General features: G+C 40.6%; 1 protein-coding gene across 11 annotated transcripts in view; it reads right to left on the bottom strand.

The window, feature by feature from the left end:
* prdm16 (PR domain containing 16) overlaps positions 1–24,306 on the bottom strand; it is a 169,535-nt gene that overhangs the window by 108,199 nt on the left and 37,030 nt on the right. For 10 of the 11 annotated variants that reach the window (XM_067528519.1, XM_067528529.1, XM_067528520.1 and 7 more), the window contains exon 2: positions 5,427–5,899. In XM_067528519.1, the coding sequence (XP_067384620.1) occupies positions 5,427–5,899 (473 nt within the window). Of the gene's footprint in view, positions 1–5,426; positions 5,900–19,882; positions 19,976–24,306 lie in introns of those variants that run through there. The other variant, XM_067528522.1, reaches the window with a different exon arrangement.

The raw sequence follows: 24,306 nt of genomic DNA, 5'->3' as shown, positions 1-24,306 counted from the left end.
ACTTCCTTAAAGAACTTAATGTAACCAATCATGAAAAAAAGGCAGTTAGTTGTAAATTAAAATTATATATATATATATACACACACACACACACACACACACACACACGAATCTGCTGAGATTCTGCTGATGCTAATTCAGAGTAATTCATGTGCATATACAGTATTGTGGATCTTGACACAAAGTTAAAATTGATCACATTTTGTCTAAAGGGAACTGTTCACACAGAGCCAAAATGTTTTTTGTACTATTCCTTAGTAGTTGATGACCTCAGATTGTTTTACAATAAAAAAGTAGTTCTGCATAGTGTTAGTGTTGGATACCTCAAATGTAACTTAAATATGCATATTGTCTTTTGTGCCTTTAAAGACATATACTCTCAGGTCAAGTCCATGCTTATCAGAGAGTGGTTCAGATTTGATTACTTAAACATTTATGTGGAGAGCCTCAGTCATGCTATACACCAGTCTACACATTAGAGGTTCGATATGAATAAATAATAAGACGAATGAACAAATTGATTCATATATGGTATGATTATGGTTTCCTGATGTACGGTTAGTAAATACTTACTTTGTCTGACCCTAACAAGCTAAATGACCTGTCAGAACATGACTGTCACCTTGAGAACACTGGAAAGCACATTAGTCAAATTTCTCGTTTTCTCACAACCTCTTTTTGTCTGTCTTATATTCACCATTCACTTGGTGTGACTACTATCTCCTGGCAGTCCCTGGGAGTTTTTGTCCTATCAGTTTGGTACCAGGACCTTAAGGGCCAACATCAAGATAAAGAACACCTTTTTGTGAAAGGCAAACAGATTAGACAGGTTGCAAGCTACACCTTGAATGCCCTATAGGGATATGTTTCTGCATAAGAACTTCACCATCCACCCTCCTTAGGCAAAACACAAAAGGTGAGTAAACACTTAAGGAGGCGAGAGGTGGGTCAGGACAGATAAGTGTCAGGGTGCGCCACGACTTCTTCTCCCTAACATTTGGAGACAAGGATGTTAGCTTTGCACTTTGATTAGGAACCCACCATGAGTCTAAAATGTCAGCTATCAGTTCAGAGAGTTAGTGCCCGACTAGCTAATGGAGATGCACAATGCCATGGCTAGATGGGTATATGTCACGTAGGACCTTGGGGACATGAGAGTGCCTGCCAGACATCTTAGCCTATCACTAAGTCAATAACAGGGTAAACAGAAGAGCTAGCATGCTTCACCCCTCTTTCTACACATCACTGGATGAACGATACTGATATGGAAAAATCACCCCACAAAAAGTAAACACAAAAAGAATGAGGGACAGAGAGAAAGAAGTTTTCCTGGCAACAAAGTCATTCCAAAGTCCATTGCTGCAAATGGACAAATATGGCTGCAGGGCAGACATGGATTTTATGATACATGTTTTACTGTGTGAAAGCATTTTTGTTGACCTTGTCCAAAGGGTTGACATCAATGCACATCCCTACAATCAAAATGCACACTATATCTACTTTTCATTCCCTTAGCAAGCAAGAAGTTAAAGTAACCTGAAGCTTGTGCGGTATACCCTTCATACTCTAATGACAATGCTATGAAACCAGATTGGAAGTTACAGGTTTGGACAAATGCATCTATCTTCCCACGTTTGGTAAGATTTTGCCATCACCTGATGTGCATTTACCTTCAAGGTAGGACTTGAGACAGCAAACACCCAAGCTGGAGAAAACAAAACCAAATAAGAAAAGACAAAATTCAGAGATATAGTAGTTGCTGAAGGAGTTTCAAAAGTCATGATTCAGAGGTGCAAAGACACACCCAGTGGTTACAGACTATGGAGAAGGGAGAGCAAACAGCATTAATATCACATAGAGAGGGCTTGGTCGTTTGCTTCATATTTGATTATCCATTTTAATCCTACAAAGATCAAAGTCAAAGGTGATGTTCCTTTAAATGTACCAACACCATTTTAAGGATCAATTTGACATCATTATTACATTACGTACTTATAAATATAGCACTTTTATTGCAATGTTTTTGCCCTAGATGTGTTGCCCTTTTTCCTGCCATCTGACACCTCAAGAGAGTTAGATCCACTAGTCCAATCAATGCCAGTCACTGAAGAGCACAATGCCTGCAGCCATTGTATATGACATGTCTCTATCAATAGACAAATCAGACCAATCTGCTGCTAAGATAATAGCAGGAGTCCTTCTGACAGTAGATCCCCACACTGGACTCTCTGAGGGCTTCGCCTCACTGTGCTTGCTCAGGCCTTCCTATCCTGGGGGGTTGGCAACCCTACACACACACACAAAGGGAGAAACACACAACTGCCGTAGACCTGGGGCCCTGGCGTTCTATCATGTTGTGCTAACGGGTGAGCATAATGGTTTTTAAATTGATGACTTGGTGCTGGCCCAGAGAGGGGGTCTGAGAGAGAGGAGAATGGCCATGGCCTGCAGCAAAGCAGCTCTTAGATTGAGCTGTCCGTCTCGCTGAAATGAGTCTGAGTTAACACCTCTTCCAGTCCCAGATGCCCCGGGACAGACAATAGTCGGCTTCCTCTCTGCTTTCCTCTTTCTCTTGCACTCCCTCCTACCTTTTCACTCTTTCCTTCTATCACTCTTTTGTTTCTCTTTATCAATCTAACTTCCATTCAGATATCAGGAGCACTACAGCATTTGCCATGTGACTCTTGCTGTCTGGCTTTGTTGGTAAACCATGGTACTTGCAAAGCGAACATAATGAGTTATTGCCAGTCTTAGTAGAAAATCCACAAAAATGCAGTCAATGTAGTTAAACTGTTTTGGAATCAAGTGTACTACACAGATGGCATACAGTATATCATGTGTGAAACCCTCGTAACTGCAATTTTGGTGATTTTGTGTTTCTAAGGATTGCAGGGATATATGTAAAGTACACTCTACAACATCTGATTTTGGGATAAATCAATCAACAGTGGTCATCAAGAAGAAAATGAAGATGTTTTTACATCAGCAACTTGTAATATATTATAAAACAGAAGCACTGTTAAAGCAATGACTGATTTAGCAATCAATCTATCAATCTCCATAAGAAGGGCTAAATTGTAATGTAATGTGTGAGGTCTTAGTTAGAAATGGTCATATTTACATCTCCAATGACATCATCTATCATAACATCCCCCTGTTTTGGCGGAGGACCAGCATGACACACAAATATTCATATAATCCCCTTGAACCGTCTTAAACTCCTACTTGATTCATCCTTAAATCAGTGCTACTCTCTCCTTTCTTTTTAACATGTTTTTTCTTTCAGTCTTACTTCTGTTGCTCCCTTGCCTGTCTATTTGTCTTAACCAGAGGCAATAGAGGAGAAGAGGGGTTGATGGTGCAAAGGGGGAGAAGAGGGGTGCATGGGACTCTTAGGGCAGTCTGTTGATGACTATCAACAGACTGACTGTTATGACTATCTTTGATAAGAGTCTGGGAGAGGAGAGCCCCTGAAGGCTTCCAGCCCTAAACCAGACAGAGTATCTTAAAAAAATAATAAAGCCTGAGCCAGAGTCAGTCCTCGGACAACCATTCAGGAGGAGGAGCAGGAAGAAAAGAAGGATCAATCGTTTACTTTTGACTGGTTGACAGGCAAAGATGATTTTACCTTAAGGGGAAACAAAACTGACCTCAGGCTGACTCCATAGCAACATACAAACTGATCAGAAACAGTGTGCTGCATAAAATGTCTAATAAAAAATAAAGTTCTGTGTTGGACCAGATGACAATATATTTATTCAAATGTGCTACAGCATCTGTTAGTCCACCTTTGGCTCAAAACTGCCCATCTCAGTATAACAATATGCTGATTCTGTCTTTTAGGCAGGGTATGTGTGTGCTGACTATTTCTGTGAGCATGTGTGAATATATCTCTTTAGAGCTGAAGGTGGCCTTTTTTTCCTACAAGCCAGAGAGCTAAAGCTTTGCTGATGAATATGCATTAGTCGGGTGTGTGGAGAGAAAAAAGGAAGGAGCAGGAAAACATGAGAACTACGAGGAGACTGTAGCTTTTGGAGAGGGAGAGGTGGCCTTTGCACCCAGAATGGCTAGCCATAATATGAACTTTAAAAAGGAAAATTTTCAGCCTGGCACTCTGCCATATAGCGTGTGTCTGTGTGCTGTAATTGCCTACATGCTCCTATAACAATTCAGAACAAAACAAGGTTAAAAAAAAAGATGGGGGGACCCGCCAGGAATTCTTCAGACTGAAACTATTAGAAGAGCATTTAGAAATTCTTTTAAAAAGTTGTCAGTAAGGGATTTTTACCATTATTTATTATTCAAATTTTTCCCATGTGAAAAAAACAAGTCGCGTGCTTTGTGAACATAACTTCAAACATTGATTGTAAGCACTTTTAATCCTAAACCTAGAGCCTCCACTGTCTTCAAACTTTGGTTTATTTAGCCTGATTAGTGTATTGACTTCAAGGTAAACAAAATATTGCAATCAACTGTTCCTGATGTCAGTTTAATTTTGGGATGCTTTGGATATGGTAAAATGTATCAATGTTCTTCTTCTTGTAGGGTACAATATAAGATGTGTCAGCTAATCTCTCTGTGGCCTAAAAGTTAACATGATCATTTTATCTCATCAATTTTTGTGCTCCGTCATGCTAACACACAATTTATATTTTTTCTTACAATTCCTAATTTAGTGACTTTTAAATGGATAGTTGTCAGGAACTGCATCCAAATTTTGTAAAAATTCTCTAGTGGTGAGAAATTCCGGCACATCGTGTCTTTTCAAACATGATGTTCCAATGATTAACTTGACAGGAATGTAATATGACATTATGTGAAATACCAACCCCCAAAAACTAACGAGTCAAGGAGGTAGTGAAATGAAAAGCAGGCTAGTATATTTCATCTCTGATTAGGCATGTGAGAAATTGAGACAGAGGCAGATCAGAGAAAAAGAGAAACAGAGATCAGGAGTTTCTCATTTTCCTAATGAGCTTAGTGAAGCAACTTCAATATCCTCTAATGTCAAGTTGAAATGAAAATTAATAGTTCAATATGCAGCCACCACATTGGTCTACGCTCCTTCCATTTCCATATTGTGTGGCGTGACCAAATGAGTGAGCTTGCATCCACCGAAGCCCAGAAAAGCTGATACCTCCACTAATCAGCCAGATTTTTCCATATGACATGTCTGTGTTGCTGGAGGTCTGGAGCGTGTTTCGTATGTGTGTGCGCGAATCAAAGATGAGGTTCAATCATACACAGGATGCAAATTGATTGGACATGTATGATGATGATGAGTGATGAGAAAGACCCTCTTCAGTGTTTCATTTATTTCATATATTACTTTTTTGCTACAGAATGGGCAAGAGTCAATGGCTGCAGTGAAAGTGAATAGAAAGGAGAATAAAAATTAAGCACAAATAGGCTTGGCTGGTTCCTACCTCCCATCCAAAGGAGCCATCTTTGCCCGTGGCCCCATGATGCAGTGTGCTGTGCAGACCAAACCTCTCACCAGCACCAATGTGAGTCTTGGCCCAGACGCCCAGGCCGGCACCAGGCACAGAAGACTCTCGCAACTCCAGTTCACTTGGAATGGGTATGTCATCCGGAATGTAGACAGGCGCCTCGTAGGGCGAGCCCTCCTTAGGTGTGGTGAAGTCCTGGTCATTGCTGCTGCTGTTGTTACTGTTGTTGTGGAGGTGGTGGTGATGGTGGTGGGTGGAGTAGATGTGGGGGTGCAGCAGGTGGTGGTGGTTGTTTGGAAGGGAAGGAGTTGGTGAGGGCAGGGGGGACATGTTCATGACTCCATCGTCTGCATCGTCTTCTGGGCTGTCTCCACCACCTCCGCTGCCGGCCGCTAAACCTGGGAGGTCAGTCTCTGTGTCGTACATGCTCTCCACTGGCTCACTGTCATCTAGGAGCAAGACAAATTAACAATCGTTGAGAGACAGGAACTGTAGTAGAGGTATGACATAACAATGTGTTAGGAAATACCAGCATGAAGATTTTACCTTCAACACCTTAGAGGGGAGAATTGCAAAGCTCAGTTTTATGCAGTCGCATTCAGACTTTTAGTCTCAGAATTTGAAAATAAAAGAGTGACATGATATTATAACATTTAACATCAAATATCAAGCTTTTGTTTGGGACAATGAAGGTGTGTGAATGTGGATATTTATCTTTGGGAGTGACACAGAGTCTACATGGGGTATTTGCTATACATAAAGGTTTTTTTTTTTTTAAATCACAGGTCTCTCTTAAAATCACTTTATTTACTTTATTATAAAGAAACCAAACCTCTCAGATGTTAAACACAAGCAGCCATACAAAACATGAAAAACAGAAAATGTAAGATTTAAATCAGAACCAATCCGATGGACATACAGAAAAGGGCACCCATCTTGCCAGACATTTAGTGTCAGCTTTATGATGACTGACAGTTTATTTGGTACAGATAATATATTTGAATCAGTATCAAGAAAGTACAGGCGTTCAATACCTAGCCTATACATTATACACACACACACACGTATACATTTATACATGTATGTATGTGTGTGTATGCCTGAGCACATCTATGCATTTCTTTTTTTGTCCCTGGACAGATCCGGGTGTCTTTAGTCAAAGGACCGCTGCACTTTTACTATCTAAACACAGGGCCTGGCAATCAGCAGACTAACTAGGCCCAAAATTACAGCAGGAGTGGTTCCAATCAAGCTTTTTCCCCCTGTTAGCTTCCATCTAGCCCGCTGCTGAGGCTGACACAATGTACCAGGATTTAGCTGGAGCCGCAACATGACATTTTAACATTTTTCTTGTTATACACTGAAGTTGACCGGGTCACTATGAAAGTGAGTGGGTTGAGTTTGGTCTGTATGTCCCTAATAGGTTTGATTTTAAAGATTGTTTTATTCATGTTTTAAGATTATCTTCACTTCTAAATAATTTGTATATGCCTAGTAATGTGAGGCAGATTACAATAAGAATAAAAGAGCTAATCAAATAGGAAAAGAGCCATCACTAAAACTGTACAAGACCACATTCATTGCACAAAGATTTTTTTGTGTGATAAATATTTGAGCTCCTGCATGGTGACAGATGTGGACTTGGAAAGTTGTTAAATTAACTGACATGTACATTTTAAATGTGAAATGTGAAACTATGAAAGCATGCGACAAGGGCTTTTCAGCGCCTGGCAAACCTGCAGCCTGTTCAGACAGATCCGGGAAACTTATCATGTAAAGCTAAAGCAGTAAAACTCAGTCTTTTATGACTGATTTTGCGTCATCCAGTGATTTTGACTGGAAAAGAACCCATTTTTTTTAATGATCACTGTTTCATAAGGGCGCAGAGCAGGCGTGCAATTAAGCACTGGAACATGTGAACCAGCAGTAGCTTCCACTTTTCACAGATCAATTAAAGTTTTATAACTCAGCCCTATCTGCTGCTCCCTATGCACAATCAAAAGTGTTTTCAGGCTGTTAAATACTTTTTTCACTTACTCTCTCTCTTTACTTCCCCACTCACACTGGCACTTGACCCATTGAGAGCAATTTTGACAAGCAGAAAGACAGCCTCGGAAAATCTATTAAACACCATTTGGCATTAAGAGCCTACATGCAGAAAAAATGCATAGATCGCTATATCAAAAAAATCAGTAACAAGGACAAGGAGAAAAAAATTTTGATGAACAAAACATCTTTTGTGAGACACGTAATGCAGTAAAGCAAGGCAGATATGGCAAACACCGTGTGATATTAAACACGTTCAACTCTCAGTTGTAACTCTGTTAATTCATTAAAAACATAGCCTGGAGAGAAAACTAGGAAATGTTTGGGATTACTTGCGACTAGAGACAAGCGCTCTCTCCCCTCCGCTATGTAAGACAAGTTGACCATGCTCGATGGGCACCAAAAAAAGCTGCAGATGGGAAAAGTAAGCATGAAAATAATGAAAAGGGCCAAGAGGAGGATAAAGAGGAGGAGGGAAAGAGTCTAAAAGCTGACGACTGAGCTGCTTTTAAACAGCTGTGTGTTAGCTCAGGGTCTCAGAAGACCCAGAAAGAGATGTTCGGTTCGCCTCCCAGAGGACTTCTTAAAAAACACCCAAGCCAGATAGTGCCTTCCTCTCCCTGGCTCCGTGTGTTGTTCTTTCTCTCTCTGTTCCTCTCGCCATCTCTTTCTCTTTTACAGGGAGCTATTTATCCTGATTACATCAGGGGTCAATCATTAATTCGCACCTTGGGGGTCCTTGTGCTGGCTGCAGCTACAATGGGCTGCTTGTTCAGCGGCTGTTATTCCAGTGGAAAACTACGCTGCTCTGCCTGAGAGCGGGCCCAGGCCACATGAAGGCATGCCATTTATTTGATAAATTGTAAATGCGTGCCATAAATGGAGCTCTTTGCTTTGTAGCATGGCTTACAATAACAAAGATCTTTGGGCACATAGTATGAACACAGATGCAGACCACCACACAAACACACATCTGTTTGCAACTGCAGGAGCTGTTAAGTGTACTGTAAACATGTGAAAGAGATCAGATGGTGTTTTAAGTAAAGATGATATCTCATAATTACTGCATGTCACGGTGAAAAGATATGACATTTATATACACTAATCACTAAAATACACATTTAACTACGTTAAAATTTTTAAAAAGAGCAGCACATTATAGAGCCACAAGCCATTAAAGAAATATTAGAATATACTTTCAAGAGTCAAGATTATGAAAGTAAAAATACAAAAAATAAAAAATAAAAATATGAAATGCTGATAACACTGTAATCAGCGTTGCCATGGTAAAATAACTTGACATGGTGCTGAAAATCAGCGGTTTAATCGGAGGGTCTTACAACAGGCAAATTGTTCTGTGGTTGTGTTTAATCAGAGCACTCTAGACTTAAATGCAGAAAGATAGAGATCTGAAGTCATTTTCTGCCGTCTGCCTGGACGCACACAAACACATGTGCCTTGTGGCAGAAAAACTGAGCAGTATTGTCGATTTACTCTGGGTAGAAAGAAACAGCACTGACTGCATACAAGTAATTCTGGGAAGGAACCCAGAATCCATCACATGAGGACCAACTAGTTTCTTGCAAAATAAACAATTGTGCCTTCATTTAAAAAAGAAATCTTTGCAAAATTATAACGCAATTAAAGGTTTTTCCTTTACTTAGCAATATAGGTATGCATATATTGTAAAGCACTGCAGGCCACAGACTGGAATGGATGCCAACAACAGCTTGAGTATCAAGAGCCAGGTGTACACTAGAGAGCAAGCAGCACAGTGTAGTCATGGCTGAGGCTATGATAACAATTAAAAAAAGCTGGAAATAGGATGTGTGTGTGTACCAATGATGGCCATCATAAAGCACACACGCCCTACTTCTCTCACTGCCTTTTCCCTCCAACGCACACAGAGACTGCATCTTTGTCTAGCCGTAAATTGATCTGGTTCAATTCAAAAGGAAAGCCAGACACTGATGAAAGGACAGTATCCAGGGAAAAGGCAAAACTATGTATAAATCTGCAGCGGCTCCAAATATGGGGAGAAAAGATTGTCTGGTAAAAAAAAACAAAAAAAGGAAAACTTAAAGCAGAAGGAGAATGTGTGGACCATGACAGATATGAAAAATGGGAAGCTGGTTGAGCAATAAATGACCGAATATTTTGATGTGCGAGCCCTGTGCATACGTGAGCACATATGTGGGTGTAAGTGTGTAAAAGGCAGCATTTAAACCAGAGTCTAATCGAAATATAGCTGCGCCTCTATATTGTGTAAATATGGTTCCACTTAGCTGCATTATTGGGCCACAGAGTGATATTGGTACCTGTTCCTCTGTAGTAAGCAGGCCTTTGATGATTCTGTCGCCACACAAAAAAGCCTAAACACCCTGGGATTTAAAACAGGAGGGGTGGAGTAGAGTGGCAGCTGTAAAAATCAAACAAGTGCTAATTAAAAGTAGAGTAAGCGAGATTGAGAGGTGAAAAACTGTACAGTGGTGTACTTTTCTATAGTTGCATAGGTGTAACGCATATGCAAAGTGACGTATAAATGCAAGTGTGTGACGAGGCTGCCAAAGGAGAGCATCTAGGGAAAAAGGTGTGTGCGTTTGTGCGTGTGTGTGTGTGGTTGGAAGGGAGCACAGTCAGCTACAATACCAGGAATCCTCTCAGAGTGAGAATGCCACTGTTTCCCCTTGTAAAAGCACCAGGGAACATTTCCAAGCAACACTTAATATAACAACACGGCTTCTTAAGGCTGAGTGTAGAAAGATCACACACAGAAAAAAACAAAACAAAGAGAGTAAACATGTAAAAGGAATAAATGTCAAAATGAATAAAACCAAGCATAACTTGTACCTCGCCGAGAATTGGGGCACATTCTCCAGTGTGTTTCTACCCTTGTCTTATCTCTCACCAGCACAGACAACTGTCTCTAAAATCTTCTTCTCTGGCATATTTTTCTATCCTTTACTTTGTCACTGTCATACTTTGTCTCTCTTGTGTACTGACCAGCGAAAAAACACAGTGCTTCATTTCTACATAAAAAACTGAATTTGGTCATGGTAGGTCAAATAAAAATTGATTTGTGTGTTTTTGTATGTGACTGTGCTCTGCTGTGTTTGTGTGCAGCGATTATTATTTGCACTGAGCAGCCCAGAGGTATTCTGTCATCCAATAGCGTTTGTGTGTCTGTTGAGACCTGACCAAGCCTCCAGGCAAATAGAAGACAGCAGGCAATGTCCTGCAGCTGAGAGCAGGTGTGTGTGTTTGTGTGGTGGCCCTGTGGTCCCAAGGGGCCCCAGGCCCAGGCTGCTACAGACATTTATTAACAGGCCAGATTAATAGCACTAGAAGAAAACATGTTCACAAACATGATAAATATTAATAATAATCAATATCAAGTTACATTTGCCAAATTGAGTTGCAAACATCCCCTTAGGGGAAGAAAGTAGGGAAGAAGGAGAGAAGGGAGGGAACGAGGGTAAGAAGAGAAATTATCTAGACAAAACAGGGAGAACCGGAGGTCAGAAGGAACTGACAAGTAGAAAATAAAAATGAGGATAAATCGAAAAATTGGAATCACGCAAAAATATAACAAAAAGAGTCTGATAAAAGAAACTTCACATACAAAGCTATTTTTCACGTCTACACAACTCATCTATTTAAAGTCATGGCCTCCTTCAGAGTCAGAGTCAGGCAAGGCTTTGCCATTTGAGATGCCACCATAGCTCCTGAGAGTCATGTCTCGAATGTTTTAAATGAGTAAAACTAATAAACATTTTATATATTTTCCCTTTTCCAAAGCTCCCAAACATGGGAAACAACCCTTGAAAACACAAGCAAGGTGGTGCATAGTCTAAGATTCCCCCCAATGCAGTCGAATCTTCTCCACCGTGTTAAGTAGTCATAAATCAATTTTATATTCTCTGTCCTGTTTTAATAGGGTACAATTTAATTCAAAGAACCCCCTTTATGAAGACAAGAACCAAGTGTCAACACCCAGAGAACTGATACAAATCAATATGACCTTTATTCCACCGTTTAATTTTAAGGTTAATTTCTTAACAAAATCTGTTTGTATATTTATAACAACATTATATAAAATTATACAGAGCAACATCCTTTACAAACTCTAGATAAAACGTGCTATATAAAGTCATCCACTTCATTTGTCCCTGATACATGACAACAGGCAGAGAGAACAGGGAACATTACAGTATTAAGGGACAGCTTATTGCACTACTTTTGAGTGTATTTTTCCCCCACTTCATCAGTGTGTATGTGTGTTAGTGTGTGTCCCTACACCCACTCCTGGTGCAGCTTCATTTAGCAAGGCACTCAGGAGGCCAGACAGCCAGCTAGGAGAGCACCAGGGCAGACAGTGTGCAGAACAAACCCATCTATTCTTATTAACTAGGGAGGAGCGAGGGCAATCTTGTGTGTCTATGCATGTGCATGTCAGTGTATGTAAGTGCAAGTGAGACATCTTTAGAGTAACGTTTTAATCTTCTGTCTAAATTGGAAAGAACTGGAGTGTATACCTGTTTTTGTTTGATTCAACAAAGTCTCACAAGAGCTGGATCCACTTCACCTGTGAGATGCACCTAAATCGTGTATTACATAACTCAAAAAGAAATTTCTGTACTGTTCAATTTGATAACAAACATTTTAACATCTATGTCTGTCTAATGTGTGCAATTTTTAATGTGAGGCAAAGCAATATAAAGGGGATGTATGTGTAAATAAAAATGAGTTTGATACTTGCAGGATTTACTGTTCAGTTTGCAATTGTTAGTTTATTAAATAAGCCACAGTTGCTCACTTAAAGATGAGCCGAAGGAAGAACCACTTTCAAGAAACACAGGCAAATAATAATTTGCATTGTATTTGCATTTGCAGGTGTATTTCAAAATTGCATAAATAGGTTGATATTTTAGAAAAAAGTATTTTTTAAAAAGTCAAAGATTAAGTGTTTTATGATCTTGTAGGACCTTATTACTATTTTATTGTTTTATTGTTTTATTAACATAACACTTAGAATCTGTCTTCTATCAAATTATTGTCATAAACAATCATCATTTCCATAGATGTGATTTGAGCGAAAACTTTACCCTCATGTGCACCTGTATGTTTACTGCACTTGTGTGTGTGTGTGCATGGCAGCGTATCCTCTTCTGGTCACTATTAACACTAGCTGTATGTCTGAGGTTGTACTAGAGTGTACAGGAAGGTGTTGGAGAGATGGAGGAGGGGTTTAGGGTGATGACATTCACCTCTACCACTGGAAGTGGTCTACACCCATACATCAGTCTATTACTCTCCAGCCTTGCTTGGCTCCTCTCTTCTTCTCGCTTGCTCCCTCCAGTCATTAGCCAGTGAATTAATGACAATCCAGCATGCTATTAATCACCCTGACAAAAGTGTTAGCATTGCCTGGCTAGCCTGGCATGAGACTGTGGAGGAGGAGGAGGGTGATGTAGTAAGATGTGGGAAAGAGAGTGAGGTGGCTAGAAGGTTCACGGGAGACTAGAGAGTCTTTGGGAAAGAGGACATGGTATAAAGGGTAGGGAGTACTAAGGCTAGTGTGAGTAAGAGTAAGAGAAAGAAAAGGAAACGGGGAATAGATCTGCCTGTGCATAAATGTGTTTAATTTTGGACTTCTGTTACTAAAGATATACAGAAAGTTATATGTAAAAAGGTACTGTAACTGTACTCAAGCTGAGAGACAACAGTCAGAAAAATTATACACCGGATAACCAGCAGTGGTCCATCCATGTCCAAAATGATCCTTTATGTGAGCATAGGTCTCAGATCAAAATTAGATTCATTTTTAGTTTAGTGGAAAACCGTGAAAAAAATCACTTCATTTAGAGAAAAAAAGCATTGATTCTCTACAACTAGGCTCAGAGAGACTTGTGGACAACAGAAAATATTATAACTGCTGAGAATTCAACTTTGCCTGCCACAAGCCCATCTCTGACTACCCTATATTTTGCTCAGTCTCTCACACTAACCCTCTTTCGCTCTCTCTCTGTCTGTTTCTCCCTTCCAGAGAGAGACCACCTGCTGGGAGGCCTGAGTCTTTGGACGTCAGGTGGGTCGCACACACATCACATCACACAGGCCCATGTCATCAGCCTGTCACAGTGAACATAGCTGACGTGGGGGATATGCTAATCTACTTAGCTTCAAGCTCAGCAGTAGGCTGGTACGCAGTGCTGCCTCAGCTTACAATGAGCAGAACACACACCATGTATATTAGGTTAGATCAGATGATCCTTGTGGGGATATTAAGATAGTACTTAATATGAGCAGGATTAGTTATGAAGTGCACAAATTGACAAAGAGCCCTGTAAATGTTAGGACAAATTCATATAATATTCCACCATGGCTGTATTTATCATTTATCTTGTGACAATTATTCCCTTATATGGTTTTAAGGAGATCTAAATTAATCAATTAATTACTTAAGACATTCATGAAGGACAATTGGTCAATTGAACAATTGGTCAGGCAAGAAATCATTCTGCTTCCTATATTTCAACAATTTTTCAAGTTTCAGCTGAAGAAGTTGAAACATCTATAGAATCATTGATCAGATGTTAAACATGAAGTGTGTGGTTAATACAATGTCAGAAGATTTGAGACAATTATTACACAAGAATTATTCAGGAAACACACTAGCAACGCAAGCTATGTAAAGCTGAATCTCTCTTACCCGGTCACAATACAACTTAACCAGTCTAGTGCCCAAGCTGACCCCTGTCACCAAAACATTAAAACCAACAGGTGGTATTAATGTTTTGGCTGATCAGTGTACACCCCAAGTAAACAGGAATTTAGACAAGTACAAAGTATATAAATATAAAAACTGTTCTAACATTTAGACACAGTAAATTACAGATGACATATAAGTCAAACAGCACTAAGCTATAGACAATACATGCAAACACACTAACTTGGAATTAAAATGATCAAAGTCAGTTAGCGAGCAGCTAGGTGTCAGAGTTCAAAACTATTGGACCACTCAGCATGATGATATCTCAAAACTATCCATCATATTTCCCAACCATGACTTCCCCTATTAGGAGCTGTGGTGGTCATATTACTAATCTGTTCACTATCCCACAGAAACAGGAAGGAAGAGAGGGAAACAGATGGAAAGGCAGGAGAATGGCGAGCATGGGACACAATGCTTACTGCTCCCTTCCTCCTCTTCCTCATCCCCTCTCCCTCCGTCTCCTCTCTCTGCTCAGCTCGCTCTCTAGCCGTCCGCACTGCGAGAGAGAGCGGAGGCTCACAATCAGTCTGACAATACTGTATACAAGTGGTGGCAAACAATGGAGGCCCACCACAAAGAATTCTGGGAACAGCAGCATGGTCTGCTTCTCCTTTGGGTGGCTCCTGCATGCCGGACCCATGGATACACATCGGCCTGCTGAGACTGACCGGTGCCAGAGAGAGTGAGCGAGAGACAGACAGATAATACAGAGATATGGATCATGAGGGACACATCGTAACATGTGTTTCTGTGTTTGCATGTATCTGTGTGAAAAGGACAATAATCAAAGTGTTTCCTGTGTCTTAGATTAAATATACACACACAAAAATAAATTACACCTACACACAGGTTTAGTGTCAATTCCTCCCATAATTAGCCACTTAATTAACATCCAAAGAACCACAGATTGAACAGGGAATAAACATGGAGTGTGTGTGTGTGTGTGTGTGTGTGTGTGTGTGTGTGTGTGTGTGTGTGTTGACTGCAAAGCCTGCAACAATAACCACAAAAGTGTTTCACACTGGACCAAAATACTGAAACAGAAGAGTGAGAGAAAAACAAAAAGACAGAAAAATAGAGTAAAGAATAAGATGGAGAAAGAGAAAAAAGAAACAGAGAGAACAGCAATTTAGTCCCTCTCCTCGATAAGTGTGCAGGGTGTGGGGCGAATGTGGTCCATTTGGAAATAATTGGCTGGTAATTAGACGGGGGTCGACAGGTCGATTTCGGAACAAATGGCTGTCTTTAGCTCAGGTGGTCGTCCACATGAGATAATGGGACCTTTACCTCCCACCCCTCCACTCCTCTCTACTTCTCTCTCCTCATCTCCTCTCCCACCCTTTCTCTTTTCTTGGACTTCTACAACAAATGGTATATGGGGGGAAAAAATTAGAGAAACAACAGCAGGACAGAGAAGCAATCCTAGCAACTTGTGAACTTGTGGCACATGGCAGCATATTGTGTAAATTACTGCTGTTCTCTGCCCCACTCCAGTAATATAACAATATCCCCTTTAAGGTCATGTTTCCCTAAACAAACCCCTTTACTTCCTTTCAGTAACATGATGTTGTTACCCACAAGCCCCCCTTCTCTGGCACCGCTTTGCATGTATTTACCTGTATTTCACTTTACTGAAAAGTTAAAGGTGATTACCATGGAAACATTGTTCTGACTGACCTTCACTAAATAATAATGATAATAAAAAACAACACTTCCTTACACAATATCTGTTTGTGCCACCAAACAGTGGCAAACATTGTAACAGTCAGTCTAGTAAAGGTTACTTTACTAAACCATTCAGCAGCAGTTGTGATTTTTATGGAAATAGTACTAAAATTTTACAAATTATGATCCGCTGTATTGTTATCAGTCTTTAAAAGCCACATGTTTGACCTTTAAAGTAAGCTGAATGCTATTCAGAATCAGTGTTTCTCTTGTCAAAGAAACAGCAGCGTGCAGCATACTGCACTGCCTAAAGATAAAGTGAAAGTGCCCCTTTTTACGGACCCCTGAGTTTTACTTAACCTTTATTTAAATCACATAGAACATGTTGAGGGCACAGAGCTCTCGTTTACAACGTTGCTGAGTAGTAACAAAAAAGCACCACAGTGAATGAAAAAAAAGTTAAAAAATTACAAATTAAAACATTTCAGTGTTACTGCAGTATCATTTTTGAACTGACATGCAATGTAGAAATTAATGCATCTTTAGACTTTGTTCAGAACTAAAAGTTCTTAATCCACACATGCTAAAACACAAACATACAGAAATACAGTTGATCTACGACCTAAACGTTGTTTATTCCTGCCAATATAAGTGCCTCCAACTACAGAGTCTCTCATTCCCTTGCTCTCTCTCCCTTTCCCTCTCTCCCATCCTCCTATTCAACAGTGCCGGGATCTTGTTTGGCTTCCTGCTGTTTGTGTCCAGACAAGGCCTTGATTTGAATACTGATTCCCCATTGATAGGCCTGCACTTCCGATCTAATTAACTTGTTTTGTCTTTGGCTAAATGGAAACGTCCGAGGGAGGTTGAGAGAGAGAAAAGAGCAGTGACACTGAACAATGTCACAGATCTTTGTAGGGGACGCACTGTAAATAACAACAAGTAAATACAAACAGGATAGAGGTTAAGGAAGGACATGTTAAGAAAAATAGCCATTGTGTGCACATCAAGGGGATCACAACTGCTTATATTATAAATTTGAATTAAAAAAATAATACGAAAGGATTCAAATATATAAAGCACCATTGAAAGTAAGCAAGCTGGAAGAAGGGAGTTTTGCAATATATATGTATGTGCATTACATACATTGAGCTTGGTGCGGGTGCTGAAACACTCCTTGCTCACCACAAAGCCCTAGAAAAAAATATGATTAAAAATAGTAAATGTTGAATTAAAGCTACCATCTGCGCAAGTTTTAGCCTTTTTTTGGTCCTCTGGTTCCCCTGTGTGTACGTCTACCTGCGTGCATATGGGGCCCTTGCAGATATTTAGCCTCAGCTACTTGACGGGAAAAACACAGGAAAACAGCGCACCAGGGGACACTGAACAACAGAGAGGACATACACATCTAGAGGGGAGGAGAAGCTCGCCAGACAGATACGTCAGTGTGCATTGAGAGAAAGATAACGCAAACGAGAGAGGCTACTGACAAGAAAAGACAGGAAGGTAGAGGGTGGGGGGGTCAGATAATGACATATGGCCCAAAATAAACTGCATAAACAAAACAAAGAGAGGCTGAGATGAGCTAAAAGGAAAAGGAGGGGGGGGAGGCGAAGGGAGGATCAAAGGGGATGTCCGCTGCTGATATGTCACCTCGGATATTGTGTGGCACAATTAGCGCTGTGACGATTTCCATTAGGGCTAATCAAATATTTATATTGCCTCCTGAGCATGTCACAATGCTGCCCTGGCCCTTCATATCAATGTGACAAACGCTTAATGGAAGAGAGGGCGTAGACACTGTGAGAAGAAGTGGAGACATAGACAGATAGGAAGAGAGAAAGAGGAGAAAAAAGCGAGGTAGAGAGGTGTTAGAAGCGGAGTTTGCTCTGTTTCCCTCTTCTACATTTGGTTTGCAAATGCTTAGCCCTCTGTCATCAATTACAAGGCTGTTCTGGTGGCAATGAGTGGCTATGTGTGTAGGTGTGATGAAACAAGGACGAGGCAGCGCTGATGCTACCTCACCCAGAGCCATTAATCAAAGTGAGCCAGCTGCAGAACCAGTCCAAATTGGGCTCATCAGTCTGGCCATAAGCAGGACTCAAGGTACAAGGACAGGAGAGGGAGAGAGAGACAGAAAGAAATGTAGAAGGATGATGGGGTAAAAGATATTTAAATCTACACTGCTTAACTTTTATACCCCTCTGTAATGATGCGATTGCTCTGCTAGAGTACACAGTATTTGGTTCTTAATGACAATGATGATCCCTTTCATCTTCAGATTTTTCACTGTCACGACTGAAATGAGCTTGACATGTAGTGTGGTGACTGGCTCAAAGTCTTCTCAAACTCTAAACCGCTGTTGTGTAAACATATGTGAGCCTACTCCTACTGTGTGGCATTATTCTGCAGGCGACTTTCCTGGGACCCTTGATTTTGTCACACTCATTGGTTTTCTGGATGCACTTTTAAAGTTGGCTTTCAAATAGGTTCTGTGAACAGTGTACCCTAAATGTTCAAAAGGAGGGAGAAATGAGACACATTTACCATTGCTGATCAGAGACACAATCAACTGAAGGTTAGAGGTAACAAGATGGGCAGAGCCCCAGAGGTGAGAGGTCAAGCCTTGGTCTGACAGACAGATGGAGGAGAGTGTTCAGGACTTGAAGGATGAGAAAGAAAAGAAGGATGGACCTTTTTGGGTGCTGTGACAGTCTGGGATATTGATGATGCTCTTAACCAATGTGACAGAGAATAGGTCTCACGTTAACAAGGGATATGATTTTTTTTTCTTATTTTAAATTCAGCGGTGATTGAGAAGGTTGTGTTTTACCAAGTAATTACCCAGACTGTTGAGATACAATTAAATGAAAATATAGGAGAAAGATGGAAAAAAAATATTGTTACCTCAAGAGAGGGCAGGACAGAGACTAGCAGTGCAACAGACAGAAAAAGGAAAAAATGTATTTGAGATGTATAGAAACACACAGAAACACCAACGTGAGTTAACACTGGGCCAAAACACTGATCATGATACATAAACTATAAATAAAATATTAGAAGAAAAACTCAGAACACAAATGTGTTTCTAAAAATAATTAGATGTAAAAAGCTTATGTACAACAATCTTGGTGCAAACTACATCTGTATTTAACAATACAAAATATTAATAGTAAAATGCCTTAAATGAGATAGAACATGAATTGATGTAGGATAAGGTATAAAAGGTCCATCTGAGAGTAAACAAACAAGGTAAAACTACAAACATTTAAGGATTCACAAACACCGGTTATTTCGGGGGGAAAAAAGAAGAAGAGTCAAGGCGTTTCTTTGGTGTGAGGCCATCGGGCAAGCGTTGCCTGGAGAGAAGTCAGATAGACGTCTACTTCTAACCTACATAACTCAGGATAACAGAAAATGTTCGGATAAGATGCTAAAGCGCGCTAATCTCCGGCAAAAGCGATAACATTCAGTGGGTGAAAGCATGACAGATGACTATTGATCTCCTAGTTGTTGAAGGGGGGTAAAATAGATAACTAGAGCACTTTATTGATATTGATTGAAGAGTCAAAGGGGAGCAAAGAACTTCCCCAGGAAAAAAAATGTGTGTTGCATTCAATAAAGGACAAAAAGAAATCCATGTTTTATATGTGTGGCAGTTGGCTACAGGACTAAAGTGCAAGTAACTTCTGTGTGAATTAAAAACACTTCACATCCATGCAAACTTGGAAACACACACCAAAACAGCAACAGATCTTTTTGGGTACCACAAGTTGTCCAAATTAAAGTTGCCAAAATGGTTGCCAGCCTCAGCAAATACCACCGTAAAAATGAAACAATCACAACACAACCTCAAATTAAATTGGCACATGCACGGGCCAAACATTTCTCACAATGCCATACCTCAGTCACACATACAACACTCACACGTGTGGTCATAACTCACCAAAAGCGGACATATTATCTCATGTGTCTTCTCGCTACAGCGTAGTCGAACTATAAGTTCCCCGCTGTCCATAAACTCTGGTTACCAATTAACCACGTGTGAGTGTGTGACAGAGATACTAGGAGAGCACAGAGGGTGTCTGGCAGGCCTATCCGCGGCGCTGCGATGCGCTAACGTGAAAGAATGCCAGTGTCAGTGTGACAGAGATATGGGAAGTGCAGGGGCCCGATGCACTGGGTGAAGGTGGGTGTCGAGGTCAAGTCCTTAAGTGGTGGACCCTCCAGCAACTGCCATGTTTGAAAGGTGCAGAGAATCCCCACGTTGAGATTTGTTGTTAAATGTATTTTCTCAAGCTGTGTGATGCTAAAACAGAGGTAATGTTACAATTTAGACTTCAAATAAACAAGGTTTGTTCGAGCCATGTGGGAGCAGCACTTCCAGGTGAAGCCTACCCTCTGTCGACACTTTCTCACATCTTTCAACACTGTCTCCTCTGAATATTCCTGCTTTCCTCTAATCCTTCCTTTCTCTGTCACTGATACTCCACTTAGTTTCTTCGTCTTAACCTGACAAAGTATCTGCTCCCTCCACCACCACCTTTGCATCCCATCACTCATGGCTAATGCCCCTGGTGGTAGTAAGGCTGTTTTTACATGTTTCAAGTCATTTAGTAAAAGTTCCGGTTAAAGCCTGAGTTATTCAAGAGTCAAAGTAAAGTCATACGTTGATCAAAGGAAGCCCAGGACAACACTTTAGGATGTAGGATAAGCCTAGTTAAGTCTCAAGTCATCCAAGGCAAGAATTGGTGACAGACTGAAGTCTCTAGTCACCAGAGACAATTCTGAAAGTGAAAACAAGCCCAGTATGATTTCTAAGAGTCCAAAGAGCTGACTTCACAATACTATTTAGAACAATGTGCAGACCAACATAAATGTATTCAATTTACAGAGTAAAGCAGCTCTACCAGTGAATCAATATTTGACAGTTTAGTGGTGCTCTAAACACCCAATAAACACAAACAAAAACATTTTTTTTAGCTTTAAATCTCAAACCAGGTCTGACCAGTGAAGTTCAAAGCACTTCCTTATTTTTATGACCAGGAAAGGAGGTGAGGGAGGATAAGAGAGGTGAATGAGTGTGCTTGGATGGGTGAAGCCATGGGACACTGGAGCTGGAACAGACTAGCATTCCTTACGAAAGGATGATACTGGCCAGGATGGAGTGATGTGTGGGGGTGGGGGGGTTGGAGAAATAGGTGGCAGAGCGTGGGCATGAAGTGGTGGGGGTCATTAGCGCTAAATCTGTTCCATATGACACACTATCACATGGCCTCTGTCTGGACTCTCTCTTTCTGTCTGTCCGTCTTCCCACCTCTCTCTCCTCTCGGGATGGCAATGAGGGAAAGGAGGGAGGGGTGAGAGTGGGATAGAGGTGGGTATATGTCAGCAACAACAGGAGCTCTGTGATGACAGAGGCCAGGCCATGTCACACGCCAGGGACTCTGGTGGCTCTCCTTATCACACAGAGAGGGTTTCATTAAATACCCCTCTTCTTTCTCTCCCCATCTCTCAGTCTTTATAGCTCAACAAGACAACACACTTCTACTGAAGGCACAAAACACATCTCTGGCTGCACAAACAGACACGATCACGTCAATGCACATACATGGACAGAAAAGGAACAGCTTTCTTCGACTGTGTGTTAGGTTCAGTAATTCAGATGGGAGGGTGATGTTTTCATCTTTCAGTGCTTGAACTTCCGCTGCATACCTTTCACCTCCACTGAAGATAGTGTGAGTTAGCTTTGTGGTTGGCTGCTTTTGCTCTAAGAAAGAAACTGTAGTGCGTATTCACAGGATTAAAAAAATGTAGCCACAAATTTGTAGATGTTTTGTTCCCGGGGCTTCTAAACAACCCAAGACACTCAATATACGTCACTTCAGAAAATCCATGTTTGTTTATCAACCATTCTCCGCATTTAAATGTTTGACATGAATACAATCCCGTTCATCACGTGTCCTAAAGTTGGACTAACACATAACTGTCCGGTTCACTCTTGCTGTCATGATACAGTCTTAGTCAACGTACGCTTTAAAACAGTAACATACTTCAGATTGATTAGTATTACTAGACAGTAGAATTTTAAGATTGTAAATATTAATTATAAACTGTTTTCTATAACTTTTTCCTGTTATAGCAATTAATGTCTTTCAGTTTTAGGCACATGGGTGGTGAAGACTATAATGGGACTAATACCTGGCCTGATTGTTATGCAGCCACACACCAGCCTGGATCAGTCTTGTCCCCTCATCCTGCACACCACAACCTTGAAGACACACAAAGAAACACACACACACAGACCCCCCCACACACACAGTCACACAGTGCTCCAAGCCTCTGCCTGTGAAACAAAAGCAGGCCTTGTCTGACCAGGTCCAGCGCTTGTACAAGAGGCTTAAGGACATTTTTCTCATTTTTGAACAGCTAATATCTTGCAAAAGTTGTCTAATCTCTTTGCGTTTAAGTTGAGATTTGTGTGCCCTCCCACCTCTTTCCCCCCACCTGCTCTACATGCCTAACACCTACCCCTGCTAGGCTCTGACACATGGTGCTTAAGCAGACCATTTTAATTAGGTTAGTTGTGTGTGTGTGTGTGTGTGTGTGTGTGTGTGTGTGTGTGTGTGTGTCTGTTGTGTCAGCATCAGGACTTCATAGATCTACAAGCTGCTGATATAATAAAACACAGCAGGTGATGAAAAGACAGGATTGCTTTGAAATCAACCAACTCAATTTGTAGGGACTCAACAGATGAACTAGTTCAATTATATTGGGCCCTTTGCCTGCAATGTAATAACTACTTATTTTTATATTAACAAAACATTATATTTTGCTACACCTTAATCTCTATGTATTTGTTATTTGAAGTTTGTCTAGAAGCTTCTTTCTCTGATGCTTTTCTTGGGGTTTTTCCCCAGTTCACACTTTCTTTCTTTAGAAAAAAATAAATAAATCAAACTGACTTGGCTTGATTTGATTTTTGTTCATTCCACACAAACATACCAGCACTTCATGAAAATAATTGTTAAGTAAATATTGTATGGCACATGCATCAAGCATTAACATGGAAATAATAAGAGTAACTAAAGTTGTAAATGTAAAATAGATGTACTGAATCCAGTCGTCTCCTTCCCTGCCTACAGCATTAAGGTACCATCGACAGAAAAACCAACCAATACACTGGGAGCTGCAGCGCAACTACAAACTATTTCTCTCAATGAACAGAATAAAGGCTACCAGGGTTACAGGAAGTACAACCAAGTTGGAGAGTGGCAAAGAAAAAACAGAAAGGAAGAGAGAGAAGGAAAAAAAGAGAAGAAGAAGGGCTACTATTGAGAACCAAGAGACGGACGAGAGGTTTTCCGATGGTTTGCCATGCCAGCTCCAAGTGTGCTGACAGCTGTGATTTCTAACAGGCTTGTAAGAGGGTCATTTTCTGGGCTCTGCTTCTCTCCGTCTGTCTACCTTACTATTTATCTTCCTTTATTTGTCCTTTTAATGCCATTCTGTCTGCCGCGCTACTTTATTGTCTGTGCGTGTACGATACAGCAAGTGTGTATCTGCATACTGTATGTCTGTGCTAGTGGTGAGAAGGACTGAGATAGAAATGGTATTCTTATACATGTCCAAAAATTGTTTTTATCCCCAGTGTGTGTGTGTGTGTGTGTGTGTGTGTGTGTGTGTGTGTGTGTGTGTGTGTGTGTGTGTGTGTGTGTGTGTGTGTACGTGTGCAAGTGTCTGCATTGCCAGCATGAGCTGTGTTCTGGTATTGGAGCACTGCACTCTACAAAGGCAGCTGATTAGAAACAGTAGGTGAGCTTTGCTAACAATTCCCAGTGAATATGCAAAAAGAGACAGGCGAAAGAAAGAAATTGAGATCAAATAATGAGAGCAGAGAATAAAGGAATCAAAAAGAAAATGGCTAGGATACATACAGATCTCAGCCAGATAAGAACGAGACAAGCTCTGCTGTGTTTTTTAGTTTTACTGCCACTTTGATCTTGGAGGCCTTACATGGAATCATTTCACAAACAACCTTGGCTTATACACATGCACGTATGCAAGCAAACAAATAACAATTTACCCACAACCTGGATTGGAGCAGGTTTCCTGGACAATACCTATATTTTAGACCTGACATTTAGGAATCAAGAAATAATTGAGCCACATAACCTTGGTTATTGATTCTGACCCTCGCAATGACATGACCTTCAACATACTAGATGATTAAAAAAGGGACACTTATATTGTTTTTCTGTCAGTAGTTTAGACACCTGAAAAGGAACCGTCTTTCAGGTCTAGTAAGTTTAACCTCCTCTGCTATGGAGCAATGTGTCTTAATGCTTCACCTCTTAAACATGCAGCATA

This window comes from Channa argus, chromosome 13, assembly GCF_033026475.1.
Source record: "Channa argus isolate prfri chromosome 13, Channa argus male v1.0, whole genome shotgun sequence".
NCBI classification, from domain to species: domain Eukaryota; kingdom Metazoa; phylum Chordata; class Actinopteri; order Anabantiformes; family Channidae; genus Channa; species Channa argus.
Note: the sequence above shows the minus strand (reverse complement) of the source record. Positions and strands in the feature narration are given on the sequence as shown.